At 34.2% G+C, this 19,379-nt stretch overlaps 1 protein-coding gene across 2 annotated transcripts; it reads right to left on the reverse strand.

Annotated features, from left to right (window-relative positions):
* Positions 1 to 4,713: 4,713 nt before the first annotated feature.
* Positions 4,714 to 19,098, reverse strand: LOC123564242 (4-aminobutyrate aminotransferase, mitochondrial-like). 2 transcript variants are annotated; one of them, XM_045357652.2, is made up of 14 exons: positions 18,787 to 19,098; positions 18,346 to 18,480; positions 17,831 to 17,949; positions 16,406 to 16,523; positions 15,271 to 15,320; positions 14,109 to 14,189; positions 13,779 to 13,871; positions 13,118 to 13,244; positions 12,570 to 12,718; positions 12,074 to 12,211; positions 11,330 to 11,497; positions 10,814 to 10,960; positions 10,209 to 10,320; positions 4,714 to 9,803 (listed from the first exon to the last, which is right to left on the reverse strand). In XM_045357652.2, the coding sequence occupies exons 2-14, from the start codon at positions 18,404 to 18,406 to the stop codon at positions 9,679 to 9,681; spliced, it is 1,488 nt and encodes a 495-aa protein (XP_045213587.2). In that variant the 5' UTR covers positions 18,407 to 18,480; positions 18,787 to 19,098; the 3' UTR covers positions 4,714 to 9,678. The 2 variants fall into 2 exon arrangements, with proteins under 2 accessions (XP_045213587.2, XP_053392837.1); XM_053536862.1 differs by lacking the exon at positions 18,787 to 19,098 and having other exon boundaries at positions 18,346 to 18,707.
* Positions 19,099 to 19,379: the final 281 nt, after the last annotated feature.

The following is a 19,379-nucleotide window of genomic DNA, read 5'->3' on the forward strand; positions in this document are numbered from 1 at the left end:
AATGTTGATTTTTTCCTGTAACGATATATTTATAGTTAAATTATACTATGGTAGTAGTATTTGTCAGCAGTACCTATTCAAGTCACGCAATATGATATTTCTATTTAGGCACGATATATAGAAGCTTAATCCTTACCATGCAAAATTACAATAATTAAACTTGTCAATCTTTCAATTTGGACAGTACTATGAAAAGGGTGCATACAAAAAAGTTACTGGCTGAATGGCAGACAGTGTAGATGATGATCAGTCTGCACATCCGTGCAGACTGTTCATGATCTGCACCGATCGCAAAGGAAGAACAAATCGTGTCTAGCATGGTAAGGGTTAAGTATTCCTTTTAAAAGTATAAGTCTTATTTCTATACTTCTGTTTCTTTAAAGCGACTGGTCCCCAAATCGTTCGACAACAAAAATACTTTTTAGATATCTTGAAAAAAAAAGCTATATTTCTTATGAAGGCTTCAAAACTTAATTACTGACAAACTTTATTGTTACGGAAATACATGAGAACTTGCTGTTTATTTCTACCCTTTACGATAAAAATCGAAAAAGCGTTAGTGATTTAGAATTTTGAAAATATTTTAGAAACATAAGCTCATACTCAAATGTCATAATATGTGAAAGAAAGCGCGTATAGAGGAAGTATATACGCTTTCTAAATATTTTAGATAACATATTCATATTCATGAATATTTATTTTATTTACAGACAGTTTCTTGTGCTTAAATATTTCTTTTCTGTAAATAGATATATGTAGCATGATGTTCATGTATTAAAAAGAAAGTAATCTATGTGTTCGATGTATAAAATGTAACGATTTCTAAATATTTCAGATACATATTCATATTCTTAAATATTACTTTTATTTGACAATTAATAAAGTATTAAATAATGATTTTCATTTAATAATTATTTAAAACTTCATTCAGGTATATCATATAGAAAACCGCCCGCCTGTAAATGCATCAGATAATGACCAAAGCTGTTAATAATCGATTTTTGCCCCCGTGTTACTACAACAACAACAATTAGTACGGAAATCAACGAATCCGTCCGGTAGCGATGATATTGGATTATTGGTTTTATTGATTTTTGTGATAGGTAGATCTGCCCCGCTTTATCGGTTTAGAGATGTTACTAAAAGTTGGTAATGAACTACTTTGTTAAATGCCGAAGTAGGGTGTATTGTTTTGTGTAAAGGATAATCATGTATGATATATCTCAATAAGCTGATCTACTACACCAATCTATTTTAACACGCATAAACTACACTTAATTGTAAAATGCTGTAATGCATGACAATAAATTGCTCATCATGTATTTTTGTTTAAATGTATCTATTTCTCTGTACGTACAATTCTGCCCGGTCTTCTCCGCATTCTGATAAAACTTAAATGCATGCATGCAACAAAAAATAACTATCAAGATTAATCATTATACTTCAATTTAACTCCTTATTTCGACTTATTATGATCTAATAATTTACATTTTAGTCCACTTGACAAAGGGGCCAGGGTGAGCTAATGCTACAGGTTAATGATACGTCATCCTTCTTCCACAATCTCTGAAGCAGTCTTAATCAAAGTAAAACACAAATTATACGGCTTTGATATCGGGAACATATTTGAATATGTACAAAGACTAAAATGCCATATTTGATCATGTCAGCACTTTATTTCTTCACCAATTCTAATTGTACTTAGAACGAATGTGAAGATCTTGTTAAAGTTTATGTGTATGTCCAGCGTTATAGTTCCTTCTCACTTAGCATTGGTTAGTCACATTTCACTGAGCAACTGACCTCGAAGCTGTTGTCATTACAAGCTGGCCAATCAAACCCCGTGACCTTAGAAATAACCTCTGACGTTAAAATTATTCTTTCCTAATTGAGGCGACTCTGACTGAACACGCTCCGCGGATCACATATTACTCAACCCGAGGATGGAAAAGTGGCTTTGTGAAACATGCCAAACATCTTATTTGTCACAAAGGTTAACATACGTCGTTACCTTCGAATTCATTGTCAATATGTGTCAATATGTCAAAACAAACCCTATTGTGACCCTCTAATTATGCGCAACAAATTCACGCATCGGATGGTACTCTACATGTGAAAATGGTCTGACCGGGTCAATGTGTACAGCCAGTGTATTCTTTAATTGCTGAAAGTAGTAACGGATTTACTTTGTTGTTGGATTTAACAACTTATGTTAGCGTTTTTATACTTACTCGACATTTTTAGGCAGTAGAAAACAACATAGTTCTTTTTCAAATTTGTATTTTGGTAGAGAAATAAACGCACCCTTGGTGCAAAATGTGACATGGGCGCTTAAAAATAAAGGTAGAGAGTTTTTGTTTAACGTGGGTACTCGACGAAAGTACCCACCTGGAATGGACGGAACAATTTATTTCCAGCAGAGCCCACGGCAGGCGTAATATTAACCTCCCCAGCATCAAGACCGATACTGCTGGAAACAGTACCAATAAAAGTAACTCATCCAGTTCTAACAGTAGTCGGGATATCAGTCACAACCGGGAATCGAATCCCGATCGCTGGCGTTGTAGTCCAACCTGCTAACCACTGCGCAACTGACTTCCTGATTAAACATTGGGATACAGAATCATGAGAATGTCAATAAGGTAGAATGGTCTTGTCCTTGTGTCCGATCCTGGTGTTCTACATACTGATGACCAAGATTTAAAACAGATTTTGCAACAAAAATTTTACAACATGATCATTATATATTTATATAGACGTGCCCTAAAAGGAACTTTTGCTATGCTTTAACTTGTATGCCATTGGTTTATCAAAAAGGTCATATTTACACATGTAAATAAGATCTTGTTCAAGTTTGATACTTTGTGAAATCGGTCCAGTAGGTCCAGAGAATTACTACATGCGCATAAATGATAAAAAACTCCACGTATCATTCAAGGTTGATAATAAGTCGGATAGGAGCATGAAGTCTTGAGATATGTGTCATTGCTTTAATTCAAAAATGCCATTCTCCGCCATGTTTACGCTAGCTCACCAAACATGTTGCTACTTAACAGAATGCTTATACCGGTATGATTTCAGTCTAAATTGATTGTACGAGTCGGAAAGAATACATCCGCCCGGCGTTATTTGCCCTTGCATTTTCTAAAAATATGAATTGTTCTATGTAAACAATCGCACCTTATTTCTTTCACATATCGTAATTATTTTTCTACAGGATGTGATTAGGACAAGTTTGTTGAGAAGGGGTTGCCTTTAGTTAAATCAAGTTTGTTCTTTTTTATTTTGCAGTTGCTCATACAACAATACCATTTCTTCACCAATGTTGACTATATTTACATGGTAATTTTCGTCTGTCGCAAAATGTTTTCAAAACTGCAGACTGATTTTCAGCCAAACTCGGTACCTAGTCTAGTCAAATTGTGCATACTTTCTGCTTTTTTAAACTCTCTCTCCCTCCCTCTCTCTCTCTCTCTCTCTCTCTCTCTCTCGAACCCCATCCCACAGCCTCCATCCCCACTGTACACTCGTATCATGTTTTTTTTACATTCGAGTTCGTCAGTCTACACACATGTTGTTCCATGACGAGACGTTGTTCTTTCTTTCACCGTTCCGGAATTGTGGAGACATGTGCTAGATTAAGGAAAATTGAGCTTTTATTAAAAACATTATCCTTGTAAAAACAACGCAAACTATATTAAATAGATGAAAAACTTTTCCTGCCACAAAAGAATAACATTCTTTATACAATATATGAGCCGTGCCATGGGAAAACCAACATAGTGGCTTTGCGACCAGCATGGATCCAGACCAGCCTGCGCATCCGCGCAGTCTGGTCAGGCTCCATGCTGTTCGCTTTTAAAGCCTATTGGAATTGGAGAAACTGTTAGCGAACAGCATGGATCCTGACCAGACTGCGCGGATGCGCAGGCTGGTCTGGATCCATGCTGGTCGCAAAGCCACTATGTTGGTTTTCTCATGGCGCGGCTCATATTATCATTATAATACCAATAAACAATTTAATTAAAGTGGCATTATGCACATCTTACAGCACGTAGTGTGTTTTTGGTGAATGTTTTATAAAAGCAAGTTTTTGGTTGCTGTGCATTTAAATGTGTTTAATTAACAGTAATGCCACATAAGTATTTGAAAGTGATGCTTCAGAAATGAAGAAATCGGACTTATAAAAAATAGTTCATTTCTTCAGTCTTGTACGCAATGATCTCCCTTACCTATAAGTAGAGATTTCTGAGGTTGAAGGGAAGCAACTCCTGCAAGCAGTTTGACTTTTCTTAAAAAGACTGCCCCAGTCAAAATAAGAAAAGTCATATTTAAAAAGTTATTATTTCGTAATGGTAACAGGAAGAGTTTGGTATACTGGGTTAAAAACTATAATTTCCTCCACCCTTTTTACACACATCTATTTGTGCTGTATTTTTACTTGAAAAATGCGTATAATTCCACTTTAAGATATATTTACTAACTATAACTATAGCTTCAAAATACTGTTTAGGATAAATAAAGAACACATTTCTCTAGTTGATATAAACACTTTGGCATGTTTCAATGTTGAGATATAAGGTTAGTATCGATACATGCAGAAATCAAAGGACTACGTAGAAACCCGAAACCTTAGTACAATCCGATGGTTTCTGGAGATGTTAAGGAAATAGGGTGTATTGTCGCTGTTCTTGTATATATAAAATTTAAATCTTTTTTTATTTCACTAGTATCATTCTCCTTTAATAGAAATAATTTTGGGAAGCATGTGTACATGTTGGCGTTATTTGATCTACTGACGTCCTTTGTGTTATATACATGTACCAGTGATCTCTACTCGTACTGTATTATTGTGACATTGTAAAATTTATATTGTCAAAGTACTGAAGTTTTTTTTAGAAGGCAAATATACTATTCCATTAACTACTGTAGTAAAAACCATTGATCTATTAATTAACAATTACAGTTCTGAAGAATGTGTTCGCTGACAAGGCGGCCTTCTAGCGTTTTTGCAAAAATGGTAAACGCAATGATGCATCATAACTCTTCCCTTCTTTGTTTGCCCTATTCACACCCTATAAACGACTGTAGCCCCCCTCTTCCTCTTGCGAGTGATCAAAACAATAAACAGACACGCGAAAGGTAAGAATCGTCTTCAAATTCATTATTTTGCTTTACACTGTATGTGTATTAAAGTTTAACGATAAGTCTAACATAAATATGTGTATATGGTGATATAATAGATGAAACTGACAGGTAAAAATATGTAAGCATACTCCATAAATATATGTAATAAAATGTTTCGTATTTATTGCGTTTTCGAATGAAATTGATTTTTATCTAGTCTGTGTAAAAACATTAACTGTATGCCGACTTGCCAATTTTGATATTTGATCTGAACGCGTATTTGCGAGTGATACTGTATTCCATCTTGCGAGTACAGTAGGAGATTTATGTCCTTTAAAGGCGTAAATGAAATTTTAAAAAATGCATACAAAATTGTCTCTTTTAATCAGTCGTCATGTTTATAATGTCATTTAATGTCGACCCCTCGTGCGATGCTTGTACTAATCCATTGGAGGCGGAGATGGAGTGTCTGTGACTCGCTATCCTACTTAATTAAATAATTAATTGAATGCTTCAGCGTCGTTTTCATGCAAGTACTCAGTGTTGGTTTTACACACATATGTCACAAATTGACATACGGGCCTCAATGTATCTGTAGTGTAAATACAGGTATTGCATCATCTTTTCGCAAATTTTTGAGTTATTGAGGTAAATGTCAGATTGTACGCATAAAATACCTCTCATGTTTTTCTGTTTTTCATAAGTTAATATTCGGTTCAGTAACAAGAAAGTTGGTATTTTATAAACTTTAATAATTCATGTTTTTATCCCCAAAACCACTATAACGGGTCAGATTTCCCGGCTATATCGTGATTCCCGTGAAAAAGCAAATAGTCAGAGTACACGCATAAGCCGTAAGTCCCATGAAATTTAGTATTTGGTGGGACATTACCCTACAAATAGACTGGACTAGATATGCCTAGTGCACATCACTTTCGACATTAGACGAATTTACGTCAAATTGATATTATATTCATGCTAACTTTTGTATTACGTTTATTTCGCATTGCATCGTATTAATCTGTGATTGTAAATAATAGCTGCAGTTTATCATTTCCTTATCTATAATTTTCCATCATAAACTTTTCATATCTTTTCCATACTTTAACTTTAGACTTGTTAGTAATTTTAGAAATAATTGAAGTAATAAGTGACGTATTTTAATCACGTGACGTATGAACTTAGTAGCACATATATTTTGTGTAAGTAGCACGTATCATTTATGGGAGCCAATGGAGGTATGGTGTACCCAAAGGAGCAGTTTTATGCCGTTACTTATTTGTTTTGCTATGGTGCTTACCATATGTTATATGCATGTATTTTAGCTTCTTCCACCAGACGACTTTTACCTGGTGATGCTGTCACGACCCGGAAGTACAATACCCGAGGTTCATTTGTCTTCACTCGCCTGGATGTGATTTTCCCAGCGCAGAGCTTTTGTCCCATGGTTGTGCCAAAAACCGTGAAGTCAGTTCAGGGATGCAATCACCTACCATCATAGGGAGCCAAAACGGAGTCAACGTATTCACGGTTTAAAGGGACTTTGCTTGAAGATATGTTGTATTTTTGTGCTACTTAAAGTTCAAAGTTAACGGAAACATCTGTGTCAACGAACAGTCAGTGTTAGAACTTTATACTTCTTAAAAGAGTTACTGAGCTCAGATTTTTTTCTTTCTTTCTTATAATAAGATTTTCTTTTCACTTTTCATTTATTCATTGTAAATAATCATTTCCGTAAATAAATTTTTAAATATTGTAATGGGTGTTGATTTGTTCTGATAGTTATTGTCCCCGGTACGTCCATCCTGTCACAACATATATTATCATAAAAAACGAATTAGAAACGGAAAGTATAAACAGGGTCCCTACTATTTCATGCAAGAAATTAACCGTCGATTCCCTACGGAAATCACGGTTACCTGACGATTTTAAAATAAATATGAGATGAGACAGAAGGGGACTATAGGTTGACCCCCGTCTGTCTGTAACAAAATGATCCTCTGATTTAAGAAAAACACAATTTCACCCACAAGTATCCTGCGAATAAACGTATAAATAGAAAAGGATAACGAAAACATTACCGGAAAAGTCGAGTAAGTCCTTATTAGTAATTCAGAGTTTACTTCATGGTAAACCAGTCAACATGATTCAAAAGTAGTACAACTATTTTGTCACGAATGGCCTAATGGTTGAACTACCTGATTCCCCCTTCCTCAATAATAACATAAACATGTTATCGTTACAAATACCGTGCACGAGTAGTACAGCCGTCATGATTACTACCTGCCAAGATTTACTGCTATTTCTCAGGTTAGAAATAATTTACATTTGATAGTGATAACACGTCAGGAATCTGTCCTTGCGGATTTGACCTGGTGACCTAGTTTTTGAGCCCAGATGACCCAATATCAAACTCGTCAAAGGTTCTATTGATGGTAACATTATGACCAAGTTTCATTAAGATTGGACCAAAATGTGACCTCTGAGTGTTAACAGTCAAATTGTTGACGACGGACAAGGACGACGGACGACGGACACAGGGTGATCACAAAAGCTCACATTGAGCACTTCTTGCTCGGTGAGGTAATAAACCCTCATTTTTTTCCTCTAATGGCACTTCTGCTTGTAAAATGGGAACTTATTTCATTCGCAGAATGTTTTTTCAGTAAAATAAGACAAGTTTCATGTTAAAGTTCGTGTGTTTATGGCAAATACAAAGACAAAACTAAAATAATGTTGTTTACTGTGCGACACTGTCAAGAAAGCGATCCACAAAGGATTAGTGGATTCAGTCTTGCGCCGTTTCACTCCAAATCACCCCATTCACTGTTCATATTTTCACATCTTATTAATTGTAGTTGCAATTATATACTGGTTTCAATGGTTTGAAATTCTAGAAAGTATAGAATTGTATGCGACACATCGTCTAATTATGGTCTCATGATGGTGAAGTTAATGCCAAGTTATTTCAAAATCCCTTAATGCATAAATAAGTTACGGCACTGACACAAAAAAAAGCAGACCATGTTTCACCTTTAAGTGTTACTTTAAAAAGAAAAAGGAAAATAATAAGATGGACATTAAGTATATATTGCCGATGTTTGTACGTAATCTTTGAGAGAGGTAGGTGTAATAGCATTGAAGTAATTGCACAATCAAATATATGAGGACACATATATAAACGGACCAAACAGACAAACCGCATGTTGCCTGCTATATTCCACCCTCCTTCAAACTTTGTTTGCGGGTTATAATTATGAAGAAGTACTACAAGAGCATAGGAAACGACGATATTTTATAAAGAAGTCACTCACAAACAGGCATACAGTCTTTTTACGAAACTCGCAAGGACTTGTACAGTATTAAAGCAAGCATGCATACAGTCAGGAAATAACACCAAATCTTCTTTCATTGACGGTTATAAACAAATTGGAGAATTTATCAATGATTTGATTTTATTTTACCAAACTAGTATTGTTTCTTTATCCATGAAACAGCGAAATTTACATGTAGGTCATTCTTCAAGCAAGAAAATAAGTACTTTTGACGCGGACAATGTACAATTCTGGACAAAATCAGTGATCAATCGGGTTTTTTGCTGTAATTCTACCTGTCATCAGACTAACACATTATATACAGAAACAAATCATGTTCAGTTTCCAATAAAATGTAAATATACATACCTTCAAAGCAAATTAGTCACTTTAAAATGTTATTTTTTAACTTTTAGCTGTCAGTTTATTGTTTTGATCACTCGCAAGAGGAAGAGGGGGCTACAGTCGTTTATAGGGTGTGCTATTTATCATAATAAGTTTGTAATTTATTGAGCAATAACTGTAATCGTTCTTTTGAATATGAAAATAATACTGTGTCACCTGAAAACAGAAGCAAGCATATTTGTATATCATCAGAAGTAAATGTATTGGCATTGTTACCTTTTAAACTATCATACGTATCATTAACGAATAAAATGAAAAGAAGGGAGCATAATGGTTCCCCTTGTTTTAAGCCCATATAACTGTCAAAATAGTCTGACAGTGAACCGCTGGCTTTTACACATGATTTTACACACTTATACATTACTGCGTATTATATTAATAATTTTAATGCTAACACTAGATTTAAGCAATTTGAATCAGATTCCATTTCTGTAAAACAAATCGAAACACTCACTTACGAAAATTCATAAATGATGCACATACCTTTTTCTTTTCATGCTCAACTTTTAACAGCCTAATTTTTATCAATGATAGACGTTAAAACAAATATACAGTCTATCGTACTTTGTTTTGTCTTAAACCATATTGATGGTCATTTAATGTATCAAAGTATGTTCAACATGTAGAACGTGTATAACAAATATTGTTGAAAACACCATTTTCAGCTTGTGATTACATGAACTGTTGTCACATTAGCTTAATGTCGTTAGTCCCTCACAATACAATGCTTTTCAGCTTTGCATGTCCGGCGCAAAGTTCTTCTGTATAAATACTCAATGAATTAACAGTTGGACCTTGAGGTTCTTGTATTTATGAATAAGTCTTTGTAGCTTCATTTGTCGAGTTGTGAGAGAACGTCGTCAAATCGTTCCATGAACACGTCAACATGTTTGTTCTGGAAGAGCAAGGTCGGTCTAAACCTGAGTGTGGTCTCTCCACATGCGCCTGTGTGAACTCCTTAAATAACCAAATACATCGTGGTATTAAACTTAAAACTAAAATATGAGGACTCTTAAACGGTATCACAAGACCAACAGAATTAAGGTGGTGTAAATGCGTGTTTCAGGTAATGGTAGCATGTAACCAAATAGGAAAAAAGTCAAGTTCTTCCATCTCGTCCTTTCTAGCTTCATCTTTCTTTCTAAAGGAATCTCTTATGTTTGCTTACTTAGCTTAATCATAGTAATATTTCTTGTCGAAAGTTGCACTTTATATCATTTAATAACTCAATCATTATTCAACATAATGACAAAACAATATTTTAAGGTCGAAATAAACCTGTCAAATTATTTCAAATGAAAGTCTGACACCTGATCCAAGGAAACAATCGCACAGCCGTATAATTCTAACATTTGTTATTACCTTTCTTACGAAGATCAGCCATTACTTTATCTCTAGTAGCGGCAGTGTTAAAGTCCAGGGCACACAATGTTCCAAGTCCCCGCGATTTCGACAATATTCCTGGATATTTTGCCTAGAAAACAGATATTACAGAACCACATTGTAATGAATTTGAGAATAAATCGATAACAATTTTGGCGGTATGTATTTTATTGGTGATATCGCTGTGAAAAATATCACTAATATCATCTTGTACCGTTTGCTTGAATTGCAGAATTTTTAATAAATCGGTACATTTAGGTCAATGTACAATAAACATTTATTGTAAAATAACAGTCGATTATGTAAAATTAGAACTATATGACAATCCTTTGGAAACGTAGAATGTCACTAAGCAGAATAATAACAGAATCGATTTGATTTGATCGAGTCTGTTCATGAGAGGTAATGAAATGTGCAATGTCTCTTGCTTCTCCTGGCAGATATATGTAAATAGAGCTAGCGATTCACCTTGCTGGAATAAGAATTGTAATGTTGGAACTAGGTGGGCCGCTCTAAGTGTACTTTAGTATCCCAATATGCTACCTCAAATATAAGTAATGTAAAATTGCAGGACCACACTTTACCTGCATCTGTTTTAGCCCAGACAAAAGATAGTTTCCTGTGCTCTTGACGCCATCCAGTATGTTGTCCTCTTTAATCACCTTGACAACCTCTTCCAAAAGAGCAATTTTGCTAGGGTCGCCTACCCATGTATTGAAAATCCTGTAGCCCTAGGAGTTAAATATATAACACTGATTTGATTGTTTTAAAGCTTCATAATAGGTACACTGTAAAATTTACAGACACGCAATGCCAAATAAATTCAAATTTCACTAAAAGCTATCTACACAACAAGTTGTGTGACAATGTCTACCCGAACTAAAGATATTGAGTGGAAACCATTTTCTATTTTTAGTAGCAATGGCCTTGACCTTGATCAAAGTGAGAGACCAACACTTTAGCCTATCGTGTCACTGTTAAATGACATTCACCAATCTAATAACCAAATTCTTTGAAAATCTGGTTATAAGTTGCGGTAAATGCCTAATCTAATGGTAAAATATTATTGCATAAGACTTGAAAACAGCAAAAACAGATACCTCTTTAGGTTGAAAAGATGCTTTCTTGTAGAATCCTCCCGTCAACATTTTCTTACTGAATGTGACAATGTCAGGGGTATCAGTAAGGTTGAAATGTTCATGTGCCCAGAACTTTCCTGTCACCCCACATCCCGTCTGTACCTCATCCATGAGGTATCCTAAACCTCTCTGTATCAAACAGACACAAGTAATTAATATGAATTCAAAATTCATTATACTTACTGGAAGTGCCTTAGTACAAAATAGCTTTTTTGTTATTTTGATTGTTACAGGAATCAAACACATGCCTTTTTTCTACGAAATGGTCATTTAAGGGGTTTTGTTTGTTTGTTTGTTTTGGGTTTAACGCTGTTTTTCAACAGTATTTCAGTTATGTAACGGGGGGCAGTTAACCTAACCAGTGTTCCTGGATTCTTTACCAGTACAAACCTGTTCTCCGCAAGTAACTGTCAACTTCACCACATGAATCAGAGGTGGAGGACGAACGGTTTCAGACGCAATGTCTTTTATCAAATCGTAACGGAGAACATACGCCTCGCCCAGGGCTCGAACTCACGACCCCGAGATCCGTAGATCTGCGCTCTCCCTAGTGCTCTCCCTATTGAGCTAAGCGGGCGGGCTCATCTAAGAGGTAATATTTCAGTCTGAACTCGGACGTACTCTACCACGTTCTATTTTTTTAAAATCTTTTTAAGAAAACTCTCTACAGGCAGAACATTACAAAATTAAGGAAATGGTATTTACCTTGTTAGTTATATCTCTTAGTCCCTGGAAGAATTCAGCTGAGGCAAAATTATCTCCCCCTTCACACTGTACAGGTTCTACAATTATACCGGCAACAGGTTTATCTTTCTTGTTATATTCCTCTATTTTGTCTTCAACCTGGAAACATTGAAGCAATGGGAAAAGAACTGCCTTAAAATTACGACAGATATATACGCTACAATAACCTAAATTAAATCCAAAAGAAGATCCTTTGGAAGCAACAACTTTATGCTAACACTTCGATTGAGTTTGTTAAGATATTGGCAACACTTTCATGCGCCATTCCAGCACAGTCTAAAGCGAAATTTTGTAAAACAAAAACATTTAACTTCCCTTCTCTTCTAAAAGAACTGCTTTAGAAAAACTTACAAAATTATATATTATGTTATTGTGAACTTAACATAAATAGAGCTTTTTACACTTCTTCTTGAATGTTACTGAATAGTGATGTTGTGTATTAAAAGGTGTTCAAAACCTCCTCTAGAACTTTGTTTTCCTCGGCCCTGTTTTCCATGACATTTTCTTCCAGAGGATATTTCAGGTCTGGGAACCGTACAAGAGGCCAGTCTGGCATTGGAAAATCCAACTTGTGCAGCCATTTAGAGTGTGTGCATGCTAACGCTCCTGTTCAATAAAGTCATTAAATTAACATAAAATTCAATAAATAGATCGTTTTAAAGTCTTACTAAATGTAAACACAATACAGATCGCGACACGATGTATCATGAACAAGATATACATTATATATGTATGTAATAAAATCAAATCTGTATACTGATCATTTAATTGTTTTGGAGTCTGACTAAATGGCTTAGATCCACAGTAATAAAAATTTTATTCAAACATAACGGCTACATGCTGTTTATAGCATTAACTATAAAACATACTCTTTAACACATATTTATCATGTAAAAAATTAATTTTTGCCATTTCCATGAATCCCGATTTTAATGTTACATCTCATTCATATTTCATAATTGATTGCAGTGAGTGCTGTACCAACTTATTACACAGTCTACTTACCCATTGTTCTCCCATGGAACGCGTTATTGAATGAGAGAATGGACAGAGGGGGTGACCCCGGTGCCATATTGACTAGACATGACTCCTGTGCTTCCTTGCTTGGTGCCTCACCTCCTCTCTGGTCACTCTATAGTATAACACATCATGTAAAGTTATGGGAAATACAAAAATATATTATCAGTAAAATAAAACTGTTGTCTCCTATACACAGACTTACTATCGAACACATACGTAATTACTAAGCAAAAGGTCCGTAGAAATAATCAGAAACTTTAAAACTTCGATTTAATATATTTGCGACTTCTAAACTCATTGTTGAGATCAACATATCTTTAACTTGAAAACTTTAGCTTGATGCGTTTCACATGGAAATGCTTGATATGTTAATCACTATATACAACAATAAATTCACTGGCACACAAACCACCGTACCATGTACTTTCGAATTTTACATATTAGATTATTTATGAAGACATTGACTTACCATTGATTAGTAAATCATATACTATATACATGTACATACACATTTTAGATGTCAAATATTTGATAGTTTTTACTTTACATATACTTAATAAAGATAATAATGTTACAAATCATATACACTCGCTACATATATCTTATTTACAACAATACAGTGTATAAAGAATGTTGTTTTACATACCATATACTTGATAAAGATGGCTTTCAGACCATGTTCCACAGAACAAGCTCCACACGCCATTGTCTGTACGTGGGTCATTCCTGGCGGAGAAACCTGATGCAATAACATTAGATAGAACGCCGCATTTGTTAGTAAACATTGGACTTTTTCGTTCTTCAATATAGTATATTGTTGAAATAAGAAAGCGTCCAGTACCAGCTAAACAGTTCTAGACAGCAGTGTAATTAACCTGACATGTTTGAAATGCAATGTTAAGTAAAAACTAGTACCTCTTAAAATAAAGTTACAATGTTGGACCAGCTACTGAAAGAGAAGACGTGCTATACCTACAGAGATTAGAGCGTTCTGTAACCTTGACACCCAGTCAGCTGGTGGGTATACCCCAAGGGCTGGACGGTTCACGAAAGTGGACTGAAATATAGTCGCCACACATTACATACCATGGTGACTTGTACGAATGAAATGGTCGTGAATGATACATAAAACAAAACAATCATTGAAAAGGAATACGCATTTCTCGATCTAGTAGACTGTTAGATAATGTATTTTATTTCTTTTCTTTGTCCAACATCTGTATGCAATAGAACCTCGACAGAAATAAACAATTAATTTAACTATCGATATATGTAATACAGGCAATGAAATGTGCATATGAACTCTAGATATTATTTTAATATTTTTCTATGCAAGTCTTCTAAAAAAAAGTACCTTGACGACATTTAAGTAGAGAATTAGACTATAGCTATTTGAAAACACTATAAATCCAGCTCAAAACTTTCTTTTTAGCATCAAGCTAACAAAAACAACTTTACTAAAATTGTCATCAAAGAAGAACTTTGTCTATAAAACCAAGTTACTGCAAACAAGAAGCATTCAAAATCTACATCCGTGGTGACAGGTGCAAACAAAATGTGAAGTTGTAAGTGCAATGATCACAGGTACCATATAGTAATCCTTTGCCAATACATACGACCGGAAACAAAGTAGAAATAGATCTTCGAACCTTATTTACATAAAAAACACCAGAAACAGGATGAATAACTATATAGGCCTACATGGTGAAAAGGTGCAAACTATATATCTGATTCTAAGCTAAAAATAATCAGTCGATGTCAAAGTACTTCACTGAATGTATATGTTTTCACAGATGCAAATAATAAATCAGCTCAATCTAAAACGTGCAGAAGTAAACACGTGACTAAGTTAAAAAGCAATAACACTGCTGAAAACCACCTGCTATATCAAAGTGAAATCTAATCACGAGATCCTCATACAACCGTTTGACATAGATATTATTGAATATTTTTCATCTATGGTGAAACTAACAAAAATTAAGTTCAAGACATTACTCCGCTTTCATCTTATCAGACTGAAACAAGTAATACAACCATCTGTAGGACATAACGGACTGTCATAGCCGTAACGTAATATTTTCAACTTTTTAACAGACGCAAACAAATTGAAGCATAGATCTTTTAATGCTAAGATTTACCAGATTTTCAGGTTTGGACACGGCGCTGATCAATGCAGGATGATTGTAACCTGAAAATAAAACATTGGAATGACAAAATTAAACATTGGTCTATCGGAATTGCTCTTCTGAGAGAAGACAATACGGAAATCATCCTTTCCTTAAATTGCCACGATTGTTATTCTATTTGTAAAACCCATTCCCTATGAATCATGCATGAGATGTAATATAACATATACATTATGTAATACACTGAAGTGTAATTTGTTGGGCATCGTTTCAGTGAAAATTGCTTTGTCCTTTAGTTTTATGTTTCCATTGTGAAAGTTGCTGGTAATACACCATTCTATTTTCCAAACTTTCACTGAAAACATGCAATAATTAACAATAATTCTTGCTGTCACACTCAATTATCATGCCATCATTGCTGTTTTTTGCCATTTTCATTATTTTGTTACTGTTTAACATTTCATGTTGTTGTTGTCAGATGCCCTTAAAGGGCCTTGACTTTACCGAAAAACTTTGAAACTTTGAAACTTTGTTTTACATGTATTTGCAATTCAGTTTAGTAGTTATTTAATTACTCCTACTTAATACTGATTAAAGTGTACACGTGCATAAATTTTCCAGTGTAATATTTTCACAAATATCAGCGTAAAATTTCACAAATATCAGCGTAAAATTTCACGAATTTCACGAATATCAGCGTAAAATTTCACAAATATCAGCGTAAAATTTCACGAATTTCACGAATATCAGCGTAAAATTTCACAAATATCAGCGTAAAATAAAACCACAATCTATAATAGCAGACAAATAACGTTTTCAGACGATTTTATAATGCTTGTATTTCTAAAAGATTCCACTATCAGCCGAAAACATACCAACATTCATCACCTGTGTATTCAGGATACAAACCTGACGCATACTACCACCGACGAGTCTCTTTTTTTAAGCAAACGTGTTTCTGGAGTAATGCTTTTTCATTTGAATTTATACCAATGTGATTTCAATATAGACGAAAGAGAGTGTTTATTCATCTTTATCATATCAAGACAATCATTCATAACAGACACAGTAGTTTAACCGTTTCCTTTAAATGGGTGATTTTTAAAAAACCATAGTCGGATATATCACATTTAAATATTGTATTTACCAAGAGGTAGGGATGATATCTGCGTGTACAAGTCCAACATAACGTTGCCATCTACATCAGCCAAGTAATTGCCATGACTGTTGTCATAGTCACAGAAAAAATGAACTGCACCAACATTCTGAAATAAAACACAAAATCTTAAACCTCTTAAATACTATTACTATGTACAGCGCACAAGGTATAGTACAGAAATAGGGTATATATATATGGAAAGGATGAAGAAAAACTGAAGTTTTTCATAATGTAAAGAATTTTGTATTTACGAAATAAGCTTTAAAACAACATAAAGAATTAAGAAACCATAAGTGTTGGAAAAGTTAAGACCTTTCTGTTTTGATGTTGTCATAGCAAGAAATGCTTATCTTAAGTACTAGTTACGGTGTACAAAAAACGGCCCACCATGTTGCAAAAGTTACGGAAAAGTGTGAATATCTAAAATCATAGTAAAAAAGGTGTGTAACTCATTTAGTGCACGAGTTACGGCATTTGTCTTTATTGATGTAGGTGCCGATGGCGAATAACTATTGTAAATCTGAAACAAATCTATTGAATGATTCCAATGTTAAGGTGAGAATATATATAACTGTAACCTGAAAATCTAAGTAAAGTTTGGACATACTCATCGGTACAATATTTATATAAAAGTCATGTAATGGTGATTTCGACAAGTAAAATTTAAAGTGAAGCATTCAGTGGATTCAAAGACAGAGGCAAACAATGAAAAGTGCATTGGACCCTCGACAAAGAAATGAACCAGTTAACTCTCCTTTTACTTCATACAGTTTCACGCCTGAGTCTGACCATACAGAAACATTCAACTCAACTTACCATAACTCATAATGTTTTAAAATTTGTCACTATTTATCAAAACAATCTTTAATCAAACCATTCTGATTTAACTTAACAAGCGACAGAAATAGTGTACGCAATAAAACAACTATGGAATGAAAAGAATTTCCCGTACCGGTTACCTACTGTCCTCAGTACCCAACAAAGGTCATTTCGTTTGCACGGACAGACGGATGTTCCACCACATAATACGTCCGCTCTTTCAAACGGGCGTATAGTTTCTCCGTCAAAAAGTTCACAATTCTATCTTGTTTGTAAGATATATAGAAAGTGAGAACAAGGCAGAAAATTGGCGGAAACAATTGTTGCTTGTATATTACATAACCTGACAATTACTGGAAAACCTAATCCCAAATAAAATGATAATTTAAAATGTAAATGTAAAAATGAGTATAGGCATTTGAATATAGGTTTATGAATTGTAAGTGTATGAACATAAATTTCGACTTGTTATCACCTTAACTTTAAGAAGAAAATGTAGGGCACTGGCGGGAGATTAAGTGTACTTCATGCATATTACCTGTATTGAAAAATATACATGTATAAATATATAATAGTAATTTTACCTTCACATACCTGTATTTGTTCTAGCTGCTGAATCAGCTGTTTTGACTTAGGTCCGGGAATGTCTGTAACCACCCTGGGCTCACTGGGTTCAGACACACCCACGCTGAACTGAGAGGCATGCCTGTCACCTGTTAAATTAAATCATTCAGCCATAATTTCAATTTTAGAAAACTGAAAATTAAATGATTACATTTTGTTACCTCAGCGCAAAATATGGATAAGGGAATTGAAATAAAGAGACATTTAAATCCGATTTTACATCTGAAACTATTGTATATAATAGTATGTAATTGTGAATAAAGTGTATAAAATGTCACAATTAGTGTTGATACACATATTCTATTTACTCTGGATGATAACATATTAAAGATGAAGTACATGTCGTTATACATTCCATAATTTACATGCAAAGTTACGATACATTCCATGTTTAATGAAACTATGTATAACGCAGTATTTTCAATATAAATGATAAACAGAATTGTACCGTATTGAAATGTATGTGTATAAACAACTGTACTTACATATACTGGCTGTTTCCTTTATTTTACTTAACAACACATTGAGTCTCCTTGTTACTAACATTTTAAGCAGTGTAGTGAACTCTACAGTATAATCTTCTCGTATATTCTCATATCTCGGTTAGCTGACCTTGTACACTACACACATAAAGTACACACATGAACTATACAGATGTGATACTTGACAACAAATGGTTCATCTTGCATTTTATTGATTTAAACATGTCTCTGTTTCACCAGAATGTAGTCCGGCTAGCAGTGATATCTTCACATGAATATTTACGAACAACAACAACAACAAAAAAAAAACACCAGCGTAGTATGGTGCTTATACATGGTGCTTTAAGTAGCTTTAATGATTTACTAGATACATTAAGATTTATTAATTTTGTAGACATTTTAAATTCTATGTTTTCGAATAGTTAATAGTAATTAAATTCATACCTGTTCATAGAACATGTGCGCTGTAACGTAAAAACTGAATGCAGCTGACAAAAAAATACACAGCATTTAACAGATATGCATAACAACAAATTGTAATATAGATAACATAACATATCTAGCAGCTTTTATTTGTATTTTCACATGACGTACGTCTGGTAGAGGCTGAAATTTTATACTTTTAAGCAAGATTAATGTTTAGAGAAATACTTAACATGTATCCACGATACACTGTGCACGTTTAGGTGTGGACTTTGAAACGGGAAGATATGAGGGTATATCTGTTGGCAGACACTTTTGTCCATTTTGTAGATTAAGGTATAGGTCCATGTTTTGGAGAAAAAAGTTCGAACGTCATCAAATCATAGAAAGAAAACATTGTTTTACATGAAAATTTAACAGCGTATAAAACATTTATATAATTCTACAAAACCATTGTCAGTTTGTTGATATATGTATTGAATTCCAGAAAGGAACTGCATGAAGGGGCCACACTTCTGGACAGTTCAGCGGCTTTAAAAACTCACCATTTTTAAAAAGCTGTTACAGGTCTTCGTTTTGATGCATCTGCAACATCATGCGAGTGTTTAAACTTT

This window comes from Mercenaria mercenaria, chromosome 2 (assembly GCF_021730395.1).
Source record: "Mercenaria mercenaria strain notata chromosome 2, MADL_Memer_1, whole genome shotgun sequence".
Lineage (NCBI taxonomy): Eukaryota > Metazoa > Mollusca > Bivalvia > Venerida > Veneridae > Mercenaria > Mercenaria mercenaria.

Bases quoted from the DNA above. Each gene is read 5' to 3' on its own strand.
- LOC123564242 (XM_045357652.2), bottom strand. From the start codon at position 18,406: ATGTTAGTAACAAGGAGACTCAATGTGTTGTTAAGTAAAATAAAGGAA. The intron at 15,321-16,405 runs GTAAATACAATA...TTTTATTTTCAG, and splicing joins GATATCATCCCTACCTCTTG to GTTACAATCATCCTGCATTG. The intron at 11,498-12,073 runs GTAAATACCATT...TGTTTGATACAG, and splicing joins TAAGAGATATAACTAACAAG to AGAGGTTTAGGATACCTCAT.